At 38.0% G+C, this 20,604-nt stretch overlaps 1 protein-coding gene across 1 annotated transcript in view; it reads left to right on the plus strand.

Annotated features, from left to right (window-relative positions):
- Window positions 1-5,242: 5,242 nt before the first annotated feature.
- Window positions 5,243-20,604, plus strand: part of IPO5 (importin 5) — a 31,150-nt gene continuing 15,788 nt past the window's right edge. The window contains exons 1-9 of the mRNA XM_032226472.1: window positions 5,243-5,422; window positions 9,731-9,811; window positions 11,640-11,832; window positions 12,758-12,860; window positions 13,568-13,664; window positions 14,089-14,193; window positions 15,583-15,705; window positions 15,803-15,923; window positions 20,191-20,278. Of these exons, the coding sequence (XP_032082363.1) occupies window positions 5,330-5,422; window positions 9,731-9,811; window positions 11,640-11,832; window positions 12,758-12,860; window positions 13,568-13,664; window positions 14,089-14,193; window positions 15,583-15,705; window positions 15,803-15,923; window positions 20,191-20,278 (1,004 nt within the window). The 5' untranslated portion in view covers window positions 5,243-5,329. The remainder of the gene's footprint in view (window positions 5,423-9,730; window positions 9,812-11,639; window positions 11,833-12,757; window positions 12,861-13,567; window positions 13,665-14,088; window positions 14,194-15,582; window positions 15,706-15,802; window positions 15,924-20,190; window positions 20,279-20,604) is intronic.

Here is a 20,604-nt window from a genome sequence, read left to right on the forward strand (position 1 = left end):
TAGTTCTTACACAGAGGCTGTGAGAGAATCAGGGCGAGAAAGATCCAAGTAGTACTTCTATCGTTTTTCCAACCGCAGCAGAACTGTCACTTCTTCATTCTTTCTTCTGCTGTTCCTTAACATCGAGGAAAGAATTTTGCTGAGAAACTAGGATCAAAAAGCAGCCGACATAAATTCGCGTGTCTGTCTGCACACTATAGATACGCCCAGAGTTACCTAGAAATTAGGGTAGAGATCCAGATTTTTTTTTAAGCAGAAATACGAAGTAATATAATTTGTTGCTTCCTTTTCCTGCTTTTTTTCCTCCCAGTTTTTTCCGAACCTAGTTTTTTTCTGGCTTTCCCATTCAAATGTTACCAGTTTTGTACATAGTATTTTAAGATTAGGCTAGCATGAACAGCTGATCTACTTCCCAGTAAGCATGTGCCTTCCCCCCCTTCCTTTACCATTGGAGAGCAGGATGCTAAGGCTAAACAAAAACTAAAATCAGAATAAGGTGGTGGGGTTTTTTTCCAAGTCTTTCCTTTTGTAGAAATCCCCTTTCCCCAGAAGAATGAAATATTTTGGGAAATATTAAAAAGGCATGATATTTCCTGAAGAAGAAAATTAAAAAATCTTAAAGGGAGGCAGAAACAACACACACAACACACATACGTTATTTCCCTAGCCCAAGCAGAAACTGAGGACGGACAGCTTTTAGAAATGCAGATTTGGTCATCCATTCAGGAAGACTGGGTCAAGACAGAAACTCAGATAAGCAACAAAATTAGCTCAGACACCTAGGATTTGCATTTCCCCTTTTGCCTATAGAGCCAGCTATGACCTCTACAGTACATGACCCGATAGGAATCCAGAAGGTATAAAAATCCACCCAGTCTAATCTCCATTTTGTCAGCTGCCCAGAACCACAAACTCTGGTGGTTCTGTTCACCAATAAATGGATCTTCTTTCCAATCAGCTTTCAGCTTCCATTTTGTTTCCAGCATCTGTAGCAGATAGATTTTCATTCAACAATTTCATTGCCTTTGTTTAGATTTGAAATGTTAACAATCCTCCATATAGGTTGTCCTCAACTCACAATCACAATAGGCATTAGAATATCTGCTCCTAAGCAACACAGGCAGCTATTAAGTTTGGTCGCCCAATTTTAGAAACTTTTTGCCATGGTTAAATGAATCACTGTTAAGTGAATCACATGGTCATTAAGCAAATCTGACTTCTGCCATTGACTTTGCTTGTTAGAGCTAGTTGGGAAGGTTGCAAATGGCAAAATAATATGTGCCCAGGACATTGCAACAGATGTAAATACATTCCGGTTGCCAAGTGCCCTGAATTTTGATCATATGGCCATGGGGATACTGCAAAGTGTAAAAAACAGTCATAAGTGTGAGAACAAGTCGTAAGTCACTTTTTTCAGTGCTGTTGTAACTTCAAACAATTGCTAAACAAATGCATTTAAATCAGGAACTATTTGTAATCATTTAATAAAAATAATAAAATGGTTCTAAGCAATGTGGACTTTTAGCAACAGATGGTAGTAAGGAGTTGGGAAAAAATTATTGAGGAAACTATGAATTAAATATAGCTGAAATTCTATACACGATTAGGGAAAAGACTAAAATCAAATAAATGCATTAAAATGTGGAATATTTCTTCATTATATTTTGTAAGATCTTGGGTAGATGTATATACCAGTCACTGCACTAATTGTTGGAAAGAATACGCTAAGAATCTTGAAGAAACTGTTTTATATCATCAGATAAAGTTACTGTCATTCATCTATATAATTACTGAAAATAATATTCAGTTTAAACTCTTTTTGAAAATGAGCACCAATCCACTACCTATTCCCAATATTTAGAATTATCCTCATCTGTAAACCCATTCTGGAATACTATGTTCACATTTGTTTTTTAAAAGATTTTCTAACAATTCTCCTTATAGTTAATAATAGTTGGGCTAGAAAGTCTGCATTGAAAAACTGTACGACTATCTGACATTATATTTAATCTGAAGCAAATAAATCCTACTTTTAGATGCAATTTCATTTCTATATCATTATAATATCATGCCAAAATAGATTATAAACTGAAAGCCTTTGTAACTACCAAACTTACACTTTAAAGACTTTGTTTAAAAAGAAAGTTGTTGGTCCCACTTAAAAGATTACTTATTAATTCAAACATATTAGTCATCTTAAACAGAAAGGGGGTTAATCACTAAAGTTTAGGCATCACAAATACCCATAAAATGACAACCATAAATAACATCTGATTAACAATGCATAGCTAACTATTGCAATGAGATCTGTTAAGTAGTCTAATACCTACAAAAGCTATTTCTGCAAAATTTCCATAATCTCTTAGATGCAAGATACACTTCCATCTTTTGCTACTATTTTTCTGTAGTCTTGGAATCATTCTGTTTTAAAGCAAAGAAAATACAAGCAAAGCTGGGCCAAGAATTGCTCACTCCCCTTAATAATTGCTTATGCTGAAAATTGTTAATTATATTGAATATTAAGATTTTTGAACCAACAATATTGTCATTGCTGACTAATATAAAGTTTAGAACAGCTAAGGTTAAGCTCCTTCCAAATATAAGAAATGTGTTGCCATTGTATGTTCCCCAAATGCTCTTGGGCTTTAACAGCTGTCAATTTACTCTGCAACAGGATTAACTTGATGTCCACAGATCCCTTGGGGAGGGGTACCTGATTTTTTTGTCCATAGAGGAAAAAATTTACAATCATATTTTCACCAACTCCTAACTTAAATTTAATTTTTCATTCAATAACATCTGCAAATAAATTCCTGGCTTCCAGAATTCCAAAAACATCAGTCAACATCCATAATTCCCATGAGCAAATATAAAAAATAGGAAGCAATGATAAAACTGTCATATTTTATTCTTTTCATAAACTGTTTTCTTCAAAGCTTATAGGCTTTCTGAAAGTGTGCCTGTTATTTTGATAATCTTCAAAGATCCTTGCTTGAATCTATAATTCTTTCTTTCAGACATACTGCACTTGTTTTGTAATCATTCAACTACTCATACAGTATTGGAAACAATTTTCATTAATTGAGGCTAAACATGTCTTAAAATTTGGTACCTTATTTTAAACATGGTTACAACCTCAACCATGCCCACAATGCAGCTGGCTATAATTGCCATCTATTGCATTTCATTGCATTGTTTATTGGGCGATGCCAGAGACCTGTTAACTATCCAGAGAGATTAATTATGAAAGAGAGAGAGGAAGATCTCCCTTGCACACCTATATACCCCCAGACTCAGTCAGGATGCAGGTTACACAGACTTAAATATTTTACTGTATATAGTAGTGCTGTGGCCCAGCTGGTGCCGTTGGAGCTGCCACCAGATTCCAAAAGCGAGGGGCCCTATGAGTCGGCTCTGGAGGATCCTGCACAGGGTTCCAACTCCGAGCAGGGCGCAGAGAGGCTGGTTGGCCACCAGGAGGCACCTGAGCCTTGGACCAGTGGGGAGGAGACAAGGGAGAGTGAGCCGGAGGCCTGTAGTGAGTTGTTCCTGGATGCATGCCATCGAAAAGCTACTAGGCGGCAGGAACAATTACGCAATTACAGGAGGTTATTGTACTCAGCTGGTGGTCATTAGGCTCCTCTCCAGACTATAAAAAGCTACTTGTGCACATGGCCCTCTTTGCAGAAGTCAACACAGGATGTCGGAGGGCAGTACTGTAGCTTGGCAGGTTGGATTGCTGCCAAGCCTTATCTGTATTTATTGCTGCCTGAGTTTGTCTGAGTTGCTGCCAAGGTCCTTATCTGTTTGTTCTGCTTGGCTTTCAGCCACCGAGGTTTTGGTGTCTTGCTATTACAATACATTCCAGTTTAAGCTTGCCTCTGCAATCGTTTCTGGACTGAGGAGAGGGTCAACACAGTAGTGACCAAAATTGTGGAAACCTTTTGGGAAAAGTGTATTTTTGAGGCTTGATGGCTAATAACACCACTTTTTTAGAGTAATACCATAAAATTATATCTCAATGGATAGATAATCTAATCAAGAATGTAACGTTTGTTCAATTATCTGTATTCTATGAAAAAAATTGTAGCCAAATATAGCCAGGAATAAAACCCAGTTAATAGAAGCAATCATTCAATCTTGGTTTCACATAACAGCTGCAGGACTAAAAGACTTGGTTCACTCCATGGGAAGAGACCGTAATTCATGCTAAAGGTTACCCAACTAAGTATTAACTGACGTGATAATTTTTGTATAACTTGTTTTTTCCTACAGGTTTCACTTTTCTTCATTAAAACTGCTATTCTAATAGCAAATCCTTCATAAAAGTTATTGCATTACGTTCTTAATTAAATTATCTTTCCACTGATATATAATTTTATGGTACTACTCCAAAAAAGTGGTGTTATTAGCCATCAAACCTCAAAAATACTGTGCACTTTTCCCAAAAGGTTTCCACAATTCTGGCCACTACTGTACATTTCTACTCGAAAGAAGAACATCCGTTTAAATCCACGAAAACGCGCCAGGGAATTTCCAGTCTAGACTTGGAATCATTCCGATACTTCGAGATAGGAAAGTGGCGACGACGAAGCCGGACGGGTTTTGCCCCGATACGGTCGCTCAACTCATCCGGGAAAGAGCTCATCGGGAAAGATCTGCCTTGGCACAGAATCCCCACCACAGCAAAGAGGCGCCTAAGCCTTCATCCTTTCAAAGGATTCGCAATTTGCATTGTGGGAAGCGGCAAACCCGGGTCACCATTCCTGCAAACGGATCGAATTAGGCTTTTATCAGGGTCCCGGGAGAAAAGTAACGGGAAAAGTACTCGAACTGCGCCAGGGAACCTCTTCTGGCTCCCCTTGGGAGTCCCCAAGGACGCGGGTGCCGTCTGCCTCGACGCTTCCTCCATTCGCCCAACTGGCTCCCTTCCCAGCCGGCGTTTTTCCCGCCACCAAGAGCGCGGGTTATCCCAAGCGCCCCCTCCCCTCAATACCAGCCCCGGCCGAGGCTGCCCCCTAGGAGGGGGGGGGAAGCGTCGGAGTAACCAAAGGAAAAAGGGAAGTGACCTCACAATGGGCCTTTCCCGCCCAATCATAAAGCCCCTGCTTTCGCCGGCCAATCGTAGCCCACGCCCGGCAGGCCGCAGCCAATGAGCGCGCGGCATTCCGGCGCCGGCAGGAGGGGTTTGTCTGGCCGGGAGGGAGGGGAGAGGTTCCCAAGAGCTGGGCAGTGGCGGCGGCTCCGCCTTCCTGTGGTCGGTGCGCGGCCTCGCGTCCCCTTCTTCCTCCTCCTCCCCGCCCGGCTGGCCCCTCTCTCTTCGGCAGCCATGGCGGTGGCAGCGGAGCAGGAACAGCAGCAGTTCTACCTCCTCCTCGGCAACCTGCTTAGCCCGGACAACGTCGTCCGCAAACAAGCCGAGGTGAGCGGCTCGCGTGGCGCCCGTCCCTGCGTCTCCTCCTCCGGCTCCGCCGCGCACGAGGTTTCGCTCCTGGCCTTTGCCTGTCAGCAGTGGCCGGCGTCGCGGAGGCCCACTCCGCCGGGCCCACGTGCTCCGGCCAAGAAGGCGGCCGTTACAGCCGTTGGCCCGGGAACTACTAGAACACCGCTCGGGGGAGGAGAGGCCAACTGCTCTTCCCGCTAAACTCCAGCCGAATCTTCTCCTCTCCGTCGGCTGTTCTCTTTCGCCCATCCTTTCGCCCTGGTTCAAACGCCCCCTCTTCCCACCCACAGATCCCCGCGGAGGCTTTATCTCCCTCGCCGATGGGGCTTCTTCCACTGGTCCGCTCGCCTTTCCCTCCGCCGCGGAGCCGGCGTGGTCCCCATTTTCTCTGCCTTTCCCCAACTCTTCGCGGCCCCTTTCCTCCGGACACCTCCCCCCCCAATCTGATGCTTCGCTTTCTGTCCTGCCCCTTGTGATTCGGACAACGACAACATCCACCAACTCTTTGAACAAGTGCAGGCGGAACCCTTAAAAAGAGTCACTTCTTAAAGTGTCTCTGTTCCCGCCACCCCTCTTCCTCTTTGGGATGAATGAGAATGATATACTCTCTACATGCTAGGGTTGCAGCTGATGAGTAATTAAATAGAAGGGGGAGGTTAGTAAGTTAAGTAATGCATACTAAGGAGGGAAAGACCTCGGCTGGTAGGTCGCCCAATTGATCTCTTGTTTCTACTGTGCTTAATAATAATTTCTATTATGCCGGGCTTGGAAATGGCTAAGGAAGCGTAGGAGTCAGAACTGGACTCTTGTACCATACTCGCAGTAGAATGAGCATTGTGACTAAGTTCATTTGCTGTAGAAGTTTCCAATAAAAAAAAGCAGGGAAATATTTCGGCTTCCCAGAATATTCTTGAGCTCAAGATGCTGGCTTTGAATAAAGGAATGTTGGCGATAGATTTCATTCAGAAACTAGCTGAACTGAAAATTATATAGAAGGGTAAAAGGGCTGCTGTTTCCCACGAATTAGACTTGAAACCAGGGTTTCTTTTCATAGTGAAGGGAACATGCTATATCTAACTGTTTTATTACTCTTGTTCTGAATAGTCTTTTTTAATTAAAAGTTACAATTCCAAACTACAGGATTTCTCTATAATTTGTATAAAGGGATAATACTTTTTCTGCTCCAGACTGCTTTTCATTCTTTGTTATAAAAATAAAATAGTGGGGAATCTTTGTCCCTTGAAATAAATGCCAGTGTCTGGGTTAGAGTTTTCTCATTGTATGACTGTGGCTGGGCTTTTATCATTTACATCACTTGAGTGATCAGCAGAGTTCAGCACATTCTTTCACTGTGAATAGTTGTACAAAAAGCTGTTCTCAGTGCCCAAATGTAAAACAATATGGTCTGATTTTTCTTTCTGGATCTGAAATAGGCGCCCATCATTCAGAGTCAAAATTCTGCATATCACTGCAATCTGTTTAAGTACTGTGTGTATCAAATCTGCTGAAAATTAGACAAAAGAAGAGGCAAATGGGGAGAAATATTCTTTTGAGTTAGTATGACCAGATTCTAAAGAGTTCTGTGAAATAAGATGTAGAAAAAGGCATATTATTTATGTATGAATAAGATGGCAACTGATATAGATATAAATATTTCCTAATTGTGATAATATCCCAGTTTTACTGTGGCAATGTATACAAAGTTCCACGTTCTGAGTTCCATATCTGAATATTTAAATGTTAGATATAAAAAGTAGGGGATCGTTCCCTGGATAGTCTTGAGAGTTTCAAGACCCACTGGCTATATAAATCCTATTCATTACCATATAGTTTTAAACCAACTAGAGGACATAGCTGTAGTGAAATCCTGAAAGGCCAGATCAATAAAAACCTTCAGGTTATATGAATAGCAGCAGCATCTGAAGAGGTTTGTGAGCCACTATGATGACCATCCATGTGTATGTTAAGAGAAGGGAGAGTTTTGTCTTTTTCAGCAGTGACAGTTGCTTCATTAATACCATTAGTGCAAGTTTATGGCTGTTTGTGCAGGTTACTGACATCATAGATTCCACAAAACAATGATGCTTGTATGAGACAGGAGCGCCTGTCCACTGGCATTTGCATTTTACTCCATGTAGCTGGATAACATGTATTCACAGACTTTGTTAAAACACATGTATAATAAATAGATCTTGTTTGCATTTATATAACTACTAAAACTAAAAACTACCATATTTATAAGCCTCAGCAGCTTTAAATTTTGATTTAAAAAATCACTTATTGAGAAAAGCTAACCTGGCATGTCTGGAATCTTTGTAAGTTGTGCATCTCTTATTTACTGAAGTAATAAATTTAAGCAATCATTTCTAACCACTTGTAACCATTATAATCATTTCTTGAATAATTGAATGATGACTTTTAAGCTCTGGTTGCCAGAATTCCACAAGATCCCACTGCCAAAATGCAGCAGCAAACTTCCCTAATAAAAGCAGTATGACACTTTTTAAAAAAATAGTTAGTGGGCAGAAATAAAACAGCTATGTTGAACTGTAGTCAAATAAAGACACTGCCACAGTCTGGTGATGCTCAGAGTTCTGGTTATCGCTTCAAAGCATAAGATCTGGTTTTTGAGGAGCCACCTGTGTCCCAAAGTTTTCTGCTTGACCCGTAAGATCTGTCACCATCCTTGAAATCTCACTTTTAAACATTGTCATCCAGTAGGACTCCAGAAGTGGTCTTTTCTCTCATGGCCCCTACAGGAGTGTGAAACTCAAGGTCCAGGGGCCAGATCTGGCCTGTGGGGTGCTTATATCTGGTCCGTGGGGTCACCTTGGAAACAGCGAAGGACCGGCCTGCAGTGCCTCTCCCAGTGAAAATGGAGCTCTTTTTTTGCTGGCAGGGTTGCAGGAGATCGTTGCAGCCAAAAGCGGAGTTCGGGGGCCCATTTTTGCTGGCAGAGTGCTTGGGCCACCACAGGAGCCCCCAACACAAATGACATTGAGCTGGCCATGCTCATCCTGGCCACCCCCACCTCTCGAGATGAAACGCAACACTGATGTTGCCCATCTAGAACACCATTCTTCCTGCTATTATGGGAGGAGTGACAAAACCCAGGACAGTTAAAAGAGGGATCACCCTAGGATCCCTACATAGCCAAAGTAAACTAAGTCCCCCTCTCCAATTATGTAGATCCTTATCTAACTGCAAGCAGGTGTCGACCATTGAGAAGATTCCTGTGCAATGTTGTTTAGCAATAAATCAGTTTAATTGGACTGTATACACTCATCCTCCTTAAATGAGCCCTTAAATGTATAACCACCTAAGACGTAAGTCAGAGTAGGTGAATGAACCACTTGTATGATGTTTTGATTTTTAATGTTGCTTATTTTCTTAACTTTCTGATTTTCAATACGTATTTTCACTTTTTTAAAATAAATATCGCATCTGGTAAATTATCCAGAGTTGTAACAGATTGAAGTGGCCTTTAAATCTCATAAATAAATAAGTTCTATTACTGGTGTATTGAATGTGGCTTTCACTGACTGAAAAAAAAATAAAACTGCAGCCTCTGGATGGCAAATGTTGCCCACTCATGCTCTCAAGTAGCTGGAAGAGTATTAAATAGCACTTCATAACACATCAATGTTAGAACATTTAACGACCTGACACTTTCCAGAAAACTTGGGCTATTTTCCAAGATTTGTAAGATACATCCTGATGGGTACAGCATATGAATTTATTGTCAAGGTCTTTTGAAGATCACCAGGTGAAGATACCATTGTGACATATCATAGCTAATAATGTTGATAGTGTGGTACTAAAGTATTGATTACTAAAATTACTAGGAAGAAAAAAAATAGGTTTAAATAGAAGAAAACAAAGTTACAATTCCTTTTAACTAGCTGCTATATATCTTCATGTCCTTCCTTAGCAGGATAATATTTGAGAGGAAGAAAAAGGCTGAATCTACATGAGTAAATTCAATATATTTTTCTGAAGCAAAAGAAAATCTTTGGGTATCTTCCACATATGCTTTAAAATATTATTTTTTGTGAATTAAAGGTTCCTTTCATGTTATCATTTCGCTGCTATTTGAGATTTGTGGTCCTGTATCTTTCCCAATATAGTACGTTGGGAAATTGTACATATTGTGAGTAAAATAACTAGTATAATAGATTTGTTTTGTAAATCTTGAACAGTTGTCTACTTATAAAATATTAAGTGGCTGTTAACTCTTGATGCCTCATTTTTTTTATACTCAACTGTTTCTGAACTTTTCTTTTTTAGGAAACATATGAGAACATACCAGGCCAGTCTAAGATTACGTTCCTTCTACAGGCTGTCAGAAATACTACGGTTGCCGAAGAGGTATTTTTCACCCTAAGCAACTTATAAGAATTGCAGGAATGTTTATGTTGTAAAACATCATTTTGTGATTGTGACTCATATAGTCATACCATCTAAGGTGGAATATATTACTAACACTAGTAATGTTTGTTAAAGAACCAAATGGTCAGGAAATTACAACATTAATGTTTGCTACTCCTATATTGCTAAACCCTAACTCATTGCATATATAGAAGTTTTCATTCCTAGTTTTGTAGCAAACCAGCATTTAATATTTTGACTTTATAAAACTGATAAATACAATTTGCTTTTCATGAACAGAACATGACTTTTCTGCTTTCTATGGTCCCTTGTACTTCCACAAAACCCATTTCAGTTAGGTGGTGCAAGGGCTTTGAGATAAAGGAGTCAAATATGTGTTACATTCTTTATTTGAATGGGAAGCATCTTGAGCTACAACTCTGGTTACATTTTTTTTTTAAGATACAAAAAAATAATAGTGGCTTAAATGAGGTACGTGTGTATTAAATGAAGCATATATTTATATCAATTGTACAGGTAGTCCTCAGCTTACAACCACAATTGAACCCAAAATTTCTATTTTTGAAATATTTGTTTAGTGAGCTTTGCCCCATTTTACGACCTTTCTTGCCACCATTGTTGACTGAATCACTGCAGTAGATAAGTTAGTATCCCATTAAGTGAATCTGGCTTCCCCATTGCCTTTGCTTGTCAGAAGGTCGCAAAAGGGCATGACCCCGGGACACAGCAACATTCATAAGTATGAACCAGTTGCCAAGCATCTGAAGTTTGATCACATGATAATGGGGATGCTACAAAGATTGTAACTGAAAAGTGGTCATAAGTCACTTTTTTCAGTGCCATTGTAACTGAGCAGTCACTAAATGAACTGTTGTAAGTTGAGGACTACCTGTAGAGCGATAGGTTATCTAATCTTGTTTTGGAAGAACACAGACAAGAATACATGACATGATAATTTCTATACACTATAGGTGGAGATTGTTAATCGGTTCTCCAAATTTTCTATTTATTTGAGCTTTAATGCAATTATATGTTTATATTTTGGCTGTTTATTTGATTAACTGTCTTCTTTCCCTATAATGTACTGTAATGTTTTAAGCTTAGGTGGGATAGTGTTATCTAATTATCAGTTAGATAATTGTGGCCTTGTATATTATTTAGCATTGTAATGATTATGACCAAGTGAAGACTAATTAACATTGAATTAAAATAGCTGATATTTATATTGTTATAGCTGCAATTTGTATAGCCGGTATGGAATTGAATGATCCTTACTCGATTTTTTATGTTATTATTAAATATATATGTTGTCCATCTTGCTATCCAGAGTGTCTGTTTCTTCTATCATTTGTTATTGAACAACACTTTCTGTTATAAAGTTTTATTTTAGCTCTAGAGCTTGAGTTTTACTTCTTTTGCATTTCTTCATATACTAAGTCATTCAGTTATTTTAAAATAACACACCTTGTTCCTCTATATTAATAGTTTTTACATTGTTTAGAAATCATGTTTACATTTTAATGTATAATAGAATGTAATTCCTTAATTTATTACTATATGCTTCTTAGTTGATAGTGCTTTTGCTATAGAGTCAGGTGTCTCATTTAGTTCTTATATTAGTTATGGAGTGAAATACTTGAGGAGGATGGAATAACTAAAAATACCAAAAATAGATCAGCTGAGTCAGTATTTTGGCTCAGCTGCTAAATTTTTACATATGCAAGAAAAATGTCTTTATGAAATCACTATTGGTTTTTAAAAAAAATAAAAATAAAGGAAACAGTTTACCATGTATTTGTCTTAACAGGCTAGACAAATGGCTGCTGTCCTTCTGCGGAGACTTTTGTCAGCTTCGTTTGAGGAAGTTTATCCAACATTACCCTCTGAAGTCCAAACTGCCATCAAAAGTGAACTGCTTGTGATTATTCAGTTGGAAACACAATCCAGTATGAGGAGAAAAATCTGTGATATTGTAGCTGAACTCGCCAGGAATCTAATAGGTATAAATTCTTATTTTGGTACAGATACATAAAGGAAGAATATTTTAGCTGACATGATGGTGGTTGTGTAAAAAATGCTTTTTTGTATCTGCAGCTATGTTCATAGTTCGTGCTAAGTCATAATAGGGTTCATTTGTCTTTAGGTTGTTGGGTGAACCAAGTCAGTTGTGATGTACTCTTTAAAGTTAGCCCATGACATATAAGCATGGTTAAGCCATTCACGTATCTGAACCTGGAATGTTTATTTTCCTTGTACTTCATGCTTTGGCTCCATTATTGGCTTTGAAATGAAGATAACACTTAAATAATGATTAAACATCTACCACTTTAAATATGCATTTTCATATTTAGAAATATTATCTTTAGATATGCTGCGCAAGCCTTGAGGAGTATAGCAATCCACAACCTTATGTGATCTCTGTGCAGCCTTTTCTGTTTGACATTAGTGAGTATGGCATCTCTGCACGTGACTTTTCTGCATTGGTGAAATGATCTCTTCTGAAATAATGGGGTATTCACTCAGATTACTTTTTAATTTAGCATTTTGGTTTAGCGAAACAGTATGCAACCACTGTCCTTTCAGTATTATGCTTCATGGGTGCTTTACTTACTCTTTTCCATTTGCTTTTTCAACAGCCAGTATAAGATCAATTGAAATCCTAAGTGTAAGGGTGGAGGTTAAAGTGCAGGTTTTCTAAGCATTGTGAAATTTTTGCAAATAGTCAACCAGGCTAGGATGTGATAGAAGTCTTAGGAAGAAAAATTCACTGTGTTCATCAGAGTTCAGAGCTAACATGACATTGAAGCAGAAGAATATGCATCAGACTTCATTGATCTAATTTGGTTAAATGCCGTGATTTCCATTTTATTTTTATTTAATTATAAAAATTGTACACCTTAAATGTTGATTTTCTCTCTCACATAGATGAAGATGGCAACAACCAGTGGCCAGAAGGTCTGAAATTCTTGTTTGACTCAGTCAGCTCTCAAAATGTGGGACTGCGTGAAGCTGCTCTACATATCTTTTGGTATATGATTACTCTTAAATAATTTATGAGGCCTTTATATACTCTGATATAAATTGTGAAAGAGGAGAGATTGTCAGTTTGTTTAAAAAGCTTGTCGCTGGCTCACACACATTATACATTACATCTGGACAAAGTTTCTTTGTTCAAGCCCATCATTCCTGACCATTATTTCATAATATGTTCAGAATGAAAAATTCATGACTAAAACAGGAGTGCGGGCTGTCGTGTCATCTGTGCCTAGTTGGGAAATTCCTCTTTACTATCGTTGAATAATTAGTGCAAAATGTATATCTTCGTCTTGATTAATCTTTCATTTACATTGCTTCCCAGCAAGGATGCACTTCAGATCATGGAACTGCAGGATATTATAGTTTAGAATTTTTTATTAATATATTTTAATACAATTTTTTTAAAAAAACCCACTAAGAGTACTACATATCCAACAAGCAATGTTCAAAGACTTTGATGGCTTGCAAAGATAGTAAGACAAAATAGTGGTGATAGATTTATTTTCTTGGCATTTTCCATGCAGAATAGTTGCAATTTTGTTTGTTAGATAGGCACTGAAATTCATTTAGATTGTTTGTACTATTATTGGGTCCTCCTCAGTGAAATAAGTAATGACAAAGAAACAGCCACAAGTGAATTTTTAGTACATTTTAATAATTCAATTATTTATTTTATTCTCTGTTTTATTCTCTGTTTAGGAACTTTCCTGGTATTTTTGGAAATCAACAGCAACATTATTTGGAGGTCATCAAACGAATGTTGGTGCAATGTATGCAAGATCAGGAGAATCCAACAGTAATTCAACATTATTTAATTTTGTCTTTTAATGCTCTTGCAAAAAAAAATTGTCTTGTTTAAGACACTTAAAGTTCTCCATTCTGTTTAGTAATTTACATGAAATAACTCTACATTGGGATTATTTTAGATAAATGCTTCTGGGGAATTATTGTGATTTGTTCTTCATGGAGCTGATGTTTAAGAGATTATCAGTTCAGAAGACTGACCTTGGAATCCTGTAGACAGCAGTATTTTCTTTGCCAAATTAATGGAAATCTGGGTGATGCCAGTGTGTTTCACTAAAGTCTCTTGTTGACTTTCATTGGATTTGAACAGCTATACATATCCCCCTCCCCTCTCTGAGTATGTCATCATCCTAATACTGATAGAGATTGAATAGAATTAAGCCCCATACTGTACTGACGGTTGGTTTTCTTTCTAGATCAGGACACTGTCTGCTAGGGCTGCAGCTGCATTTGTTCTTGCTAATGAGCAAAATCTTCCCCTTCTTAAACATTTTGCAGACTTACTTCCTGGAATTTTACAGGTACAAATCTCATAAAATTATGGGGACTAAAATGTTAAGCATGTGTCATTATTTGTTATACAGTGGGTGTCACTCAAAATAATAGGATTGTTTTTAAATGTATAGTACATACAGCAGTGCAACTTGATCAAATGATACATGGGACTTGCGCAAGAGCAACTGCTACATTCAAATGCTGCAAGGAATGGAAGTTTGAGAACTCAAGATGATTTTTGTTGATCTAAAATCTAAACCTTTAGGTTCTAACTGCATTGCACAATATGCAATGCAAAAATGATGTCCAGACACTAATCTTCAAGAAGACCTGAAATACACACATAAATATATTTATTGTTTTAACAATGTTCAATGCAGTAAATCCTTTTGAAACTTGCAAACAAACGTGATTTAAAGTGTCAGTTGAGAAAATCAAAAGCATGAACTGCTGATAAATAACATGAAATATCCAGCACACATGTACCATTTAGTCTAGCGGCCCCCCAACCTTTCCAGCTTGGCAGACCAGTAGGGGGAGAGAAGGGGATAGTTCTCTGAGTGGCATGTGCTCTCTGCTCCCACAATTGGAGCTTCACGTCACTTATAGAAGTGAGCTTCACACACGTGCTTACCCTCTACTTCCACAGCCCATTTCTGAATGTGCCATGGCCAGGGAGTTGGACATCCCTGATTTATCCTATTGCTAGTGACAATTCCCAAGTTTTTGCATAGCTAGTTTATTCTACAAGATACTCAAAAAAAGTGAAATTATTGAAATCTATTATCATATACAATACTGCAACTTACTAGGTAGAAAAAAATTCTAAAATTCTAAACAAAGCTAAAACCTCTGTTTTTCCGAGAATATATTTGCTTTAAAGTTATACAGATGGTGTCTGTTGCCTGTAGGTATAACTACATAATTCTGAAAAAACTTAGGACACAGTTAAAATAGATGATGGTTTTGCCAGAAAAATGATACGCAACAAGAAAAAAAATTCATAGAAAAACAATTATTGCATCAGATGAGTTATAGAAGAGGTGAACATGAATAAGTCTCACTTGATTAGCATGTGTTAAAACAGTGCTTCCCAAACCTAGCTGAAATTACCCAGAATTGGGTAAAGGTGTTTTTTTCTTTGGGTAGCAACATATGAATTTATTGCCAAACTACACAATGGACAATTAAAAGGTTTTACCTGCATTGGATGAAAAAGACTTTCTGATAAAATAATTTTGGGTAATGAAAAAGTTTGGGAAGCATTGTGCTAAAATTATATTGCCCATCCTAAAGGGAACTTTTGATGCTAAGGTCAAATGCCTTTGTTGCAAAAGCTTGCAGAATGTTAAGTGGTTTCCTGTTTTTGAGTGCAAACTACAAGGGAAAATATAATAATTATTGTTTTTCTTCAGGCAGTCAATGACTCATGTTATCAAAATGATGATTCGGTCCTAAAGTCTCTTGTAGAGATCGCAGATACAGTTCCAAAATACTTACGCCCGCACTTAGAACCTACATTACAACTGAGTTTGAAAGTAAGTTTGTATTCTAGCACTTCAATTTGAAATATTTATTTGTTAGAACTCTGGCCTTGATTTTAGAGTTTACCTGACATGTTTTTTCAACTTTAAGCTATGTGCAGACACAAGCCTCAATAATATGCAACGTCAACTGGCCCTTGAAGTAATAGTCACATTATCAGAGACTGCTGCTGCTATGCTGAGAAGGCATATCAACATTGTTGCACAAGCTAGTAAGTAAGCCATTTTCCATTTTCCTTATTTTAGTCAAATTTATAACCTAGGTAGTCCTCGACTTATGATCACAATATTTATGTTGCGAAGTGAGACATTTGTTAAGTGAGTTTTGCCCCATTTTACGACCTTTCTTGCCATATTTGTTAGATGAATCATTGCAAGTGTTAAATTAGTAACACAGTTTTTAAGTGAATCATTGCAAGTGTCAGAAGGTTCAAAAAGGTGATCACATGACCCTGGGACACTGCAGTTGTCATAAACATGAGTCAGTTGCCAAGCATCCAAATCAATGCTGCAATAGTCGTAGTAAAAAAAAACAGTCAGACTTCACTATCAGTGTCGTTGTAACTTTGAATGGTCAATAAACTGTTATAAGTCAAGGGCTACCTGTATGTAAAAAGAGGAGGTTTTTTTTTTTAAAAAAAATCTTAATTTGGATTTTTAAACCAAAATCCTGACGGTCAAGTATAGCAAAGGTCCCCAAACTTTCTGGCTCGAAGGACCGGCAGCAGGGAGAGGGAATGGTTTTACGCATGCAGCCTAGCTTCTGCACATATGCAAATGAAGCTTTGCACGCCTGGCCATCACTTGCATGGGGCACAGACCAGTACCAGTCCATGCACCAGGTGTTGGGGATCCATGAAGTATAGAATAGAATATTTCATTGTCCAAGTGTGATTTCAAAGCACTAGCCACTCATATCTCTCATGAATGAAGGCAAATATAGATGTCCCAAGATAATGTTGCAGGACCCAATCAGGGTTGGTAACTGGTACAGAGAAATTCCCTGAGGTTGGGCTCCCAACACGAGTCAGAAAACTCGGAAGACTAAACCTCTGGTCCCAATGACTGACCTGGATTTGATCCTGCAACATTATCCTGGGACACCTATATTCACTTTCATTTGTGTAATAGTAATGTACAAATTATAATCAAATCTTAATTGCCACCACCTCCTCCCCTCCTGACCACCAGCGCTTCAGAAATTTATGTGGAGACATAACCAAAGTCAAGGCTTTTAACAATAATTTAAAAGCCTTGACTTTGGTTACAATAATTCTGATTGTTACTACCACTTTATTTACACAGAGGCAAATTAAGCTCATAGTTTTAACATTAAAGCTACTTTGCTGCTGTTAAGCTATCCAAAATCAGATAGACACTAGATTGCAGTGCTGAAGCATAGAAAGCATAAATGTATAACGTATAAGAATATATATGCAATAGCAATAGCACTTAGACTTATATACCGCTTCATAGGGCTTTCAGCCCTCTCTAAGCGGTTTACAGAGTCAGCATATTGCCCCCAACAATCTAGGTCCTCATTTTACCCACCTCGGAAGGATGGAAGGCTGAGTCAACCCTGAGCCGGTGAGATTTGAACCGCCGAACTGCCGAACTAGCAGTCAGCTGAAGTGGCCTGCAGTATTGCACTCTACCCACTGCGCCACCTCGGCTCTTCCATGCCTATAAAGATAAAGGTTTCCCAGTCCAGTCAAATCCGACTCTGAGGACGGTGCTAATCTCCATTTCTTAGCTGAGGGAGCCAGTGTTGTCCAAAGACATTTCTGTGATCATGTAGCTAGTCTGACAGAACGCTATTATTTTCCCACTGAAGTTTATTTATCTACTTGCATTTGCATAGTAACGGGAGCTCACCCCATTGCATGGCTCTTGGATATCAAAACTGGGCTGTCAGCTTTTTTTAATCACTGAGCCATTGCACCCCCATTTAAGACACTACATTTCTTCAAATCAGAAGTGTCAGTATTCTTCATATACTTTCTGTAATTTCATATAAACCATGTCTTTGCGGATTTATTGATAAAAAGAGCTATTGGCTAGAATGGTTATAACTAATTGGTTGAAATGCCAAAATGAATTAAAATCTTCAGAACTGAAACGTTTTATATAGCAATGGCACTTAGATTTATATACTGCTTCACAGCCTTCTAGGTGGTTTAGTCAGCATATTGCCCCAACAATCTGGGTCCTCATCATGATTTATTAATTAATTAATTTATTAATTAGACTTATATACCGTTTCATAGGGCTTTCAGCCCTCTCTAAGCGGTTTACAGATTTTTAGCAAATTGAGTCAGCAAATTGCCCCCACAGTCTGGGTCCTCCTGATACTACCAGACTAAATTGAACTTGACTATGTTTTTGCTGATTTTGAATCTTTTTTTAAAATACTGGTTGGGACTGTGTAAGGGTTATTAAAATATGTGTCAGCGTTCCAAGTATCATGCAGGTACATCGGTGGAATCCCAAATCTGAAACTTCCTGGGATTCCACCCAGTTGAAAGTTCATGATCTTATCCCCACACCCATAAATCCATCACATGGTCCAATCTTCTTCGCCCACTCTGGCATCTCCACCCAGCTGGTTCCGATCAGGTGCAGAGGTGCGGAGATAAAAGATGACCTTGGGCTTCTAGAAAAGAATGACAACACATTCCACAATTCTTTTCCTTTCTATTCCCCCCTCCCAACTACTACACTAATGAAACAGCATAATGAAATAAGAGAGAGAGTGGCAGGCCAAAGATCCTAAAAGGGATATAACTGCAGGGCTGACAATATGTAGGTTCTATGTAGAAGATGCTTGGAGACCTTGTTTCATTACCTGAAAATTAATAAAGGAAAATGATTAAGTATGAAATATAATATTAGTAATTGCCTATTTTATACCTGTTATTTCAAATGCTAGGCTATTGAAGTAAAACCTAAATCTGTGTTTAGAACTAGTTTAGTTTAGTTTAGTTTCACTTTATTTGTATGCCGCCCTTTTCCCTGGGGGGACTCAGGGCGGCTCACAGTTCAAAAAGGGGGGGAAGGACAAACAATTTACAACATAAAAGCACTACACCATTTAAGAACTCAACAATCATACAATTCGAGTAGGGGTTAGAGTCTTTAACCCCAGGCCAGCCGGGATAGCCAGATTTTAAGTGCGGCGCGGAAGGTCTGGAGGGTGGTGAGGGTCCGGATCTCCATGGGGAGTTCGTTCCAGAGGGTCGGAGCAGCCACCGAGAAGGCTCTCCTCCGGGTAGTTGCCAGTCTACACTGGCTGGCTGATGGAATTCGGAGGAGGCCTAATCTATGCGATCTTATCGGTCTAGTGGAGGAACTAATGCTTGAGTTAGAGACACTGCAGCCTCATTTCTTTCTTCCTGTAGATTATTTTATGGATTTCTCACTTGCTTCTTTTTAGACGTATTCTGAAAGTAACATCACTGTTTAGATTAGAATGATCATATGGTGTCCACACAGGACTGTCTTGCTTTTTAATCAGGTTCTATTCTTGGTTATAATCTGTTCGGAATATATCTTCCTTTTGACTTTCTGGAAATTTGTACAATTCAAGGAATTAGCGCATATCCAGAAACCTGGTGTTTGTTTCAGTAGAGCTTTTGTCACATGTTAAATGCTTTTGCAATTGTTTGTTACTGCTTTCATCAAGAACTTTCAATCTCCTTTCATTTATTCAGCATGTGACTCTTTTCAGCTCTCTAATTTTAAATGAGAAGCAAAATATGTTTTTAGTCTAGCCTTCCACTCTCTTCTCTTCTTAAAATATAAGCTACAAAAAACATAAAGTGAAATGGATAAAAGATCTTTTTAGATTAATAGAAAAGCAATAAGTATACACACTTGTGCAAATCCCATGTATCAAATATCTTCATGACAGAGATAGATTAATGGTTGTAATTAAGAACAGAAAGTTACTTTATAAAATTCTAACATTTGTGAACCATTTTGTTTTAACCAACTTCAGATACTAGCTATTCACTAACACCTTTTAGCTGAATCTTTTAGTTACCAATTAAATGAGTATGGCTCACCAGGATCTGCAAATATAGTCTGTACACTGTATGTAGAGAGATTGTTTATAAAGTGATAGAACAAGGAGATTCTCAAGAGCTTGGAACAAGCCATTTAAAATATAAATATTTTGTTTCAGTTTTAGAACAAATGTATTTTGTGCTAAGGGTGGGATAAAGTCAATATGTTATGTTTTGAGTCTTGAAAAACAAAATGTATATTTTGTTCAAACTTCAAAGTATTTAAAACATTATATAGCCTTATTTTACCATACTTAATTATTCCGAATATCAAACTGATCAGTTTTTCACAAATTGTGTCAGTGTATATTGCAGTAAATAAAAATCCCACATTTCTGTTTGGATTGTTGGGGCTATGTTAGCATCCAGTGCATTGCTGGAAATTTGTTAATAAGCACTGTTAAATTTGTTTTAGTCCCTCAGATGTTAGCAATGATGGTTGATCTAGAAGAAGATGAAGATTGGGCAAATTCTGATGAATTAGAAGATGATGACTTTGACAGGTAAAGATGCCTATTTTAGAAATTCAACAGGATCCTTGATTTTTCGCAAGATTATTTTGTACTTTAATCTGTGTTGACATTTAATTCATGTCAAGGCCCAGCCCTAAACCGTCCATTTCAACAGGTTAAATATCAATGGTAGACACATTTTCTTTCTCATTAAAAAGATGTATAATATTTAAGAAATTATATTGAGAGGAGCTGTTGTTTGTAGAGAAAAATAAAAGTTTAATCCATTTGTTTAATAAAGTATAAAGCAAATCAAAAGTGAGAAAACATCACAGAAAGAAAAAAATAATTTCCAATTTTATACAAAGAAGAATTCA

The sequence above is a fragment of the Thamnophis elegans genome, chromosome 11, assembly GCF_009769535.1.
Source record: "Thamnophis elegans isolate rThaEle1 chromosome 11, rThaEle1.pri, whole genome shotgun sequence".
In the NCBI taxonomy this organism is placed as follows: Eukaryota; Metazoa; Chordata; class Lepidosauria; order Squamata; family Colubridae; genus Thamnophis; species Thamnophis elegans.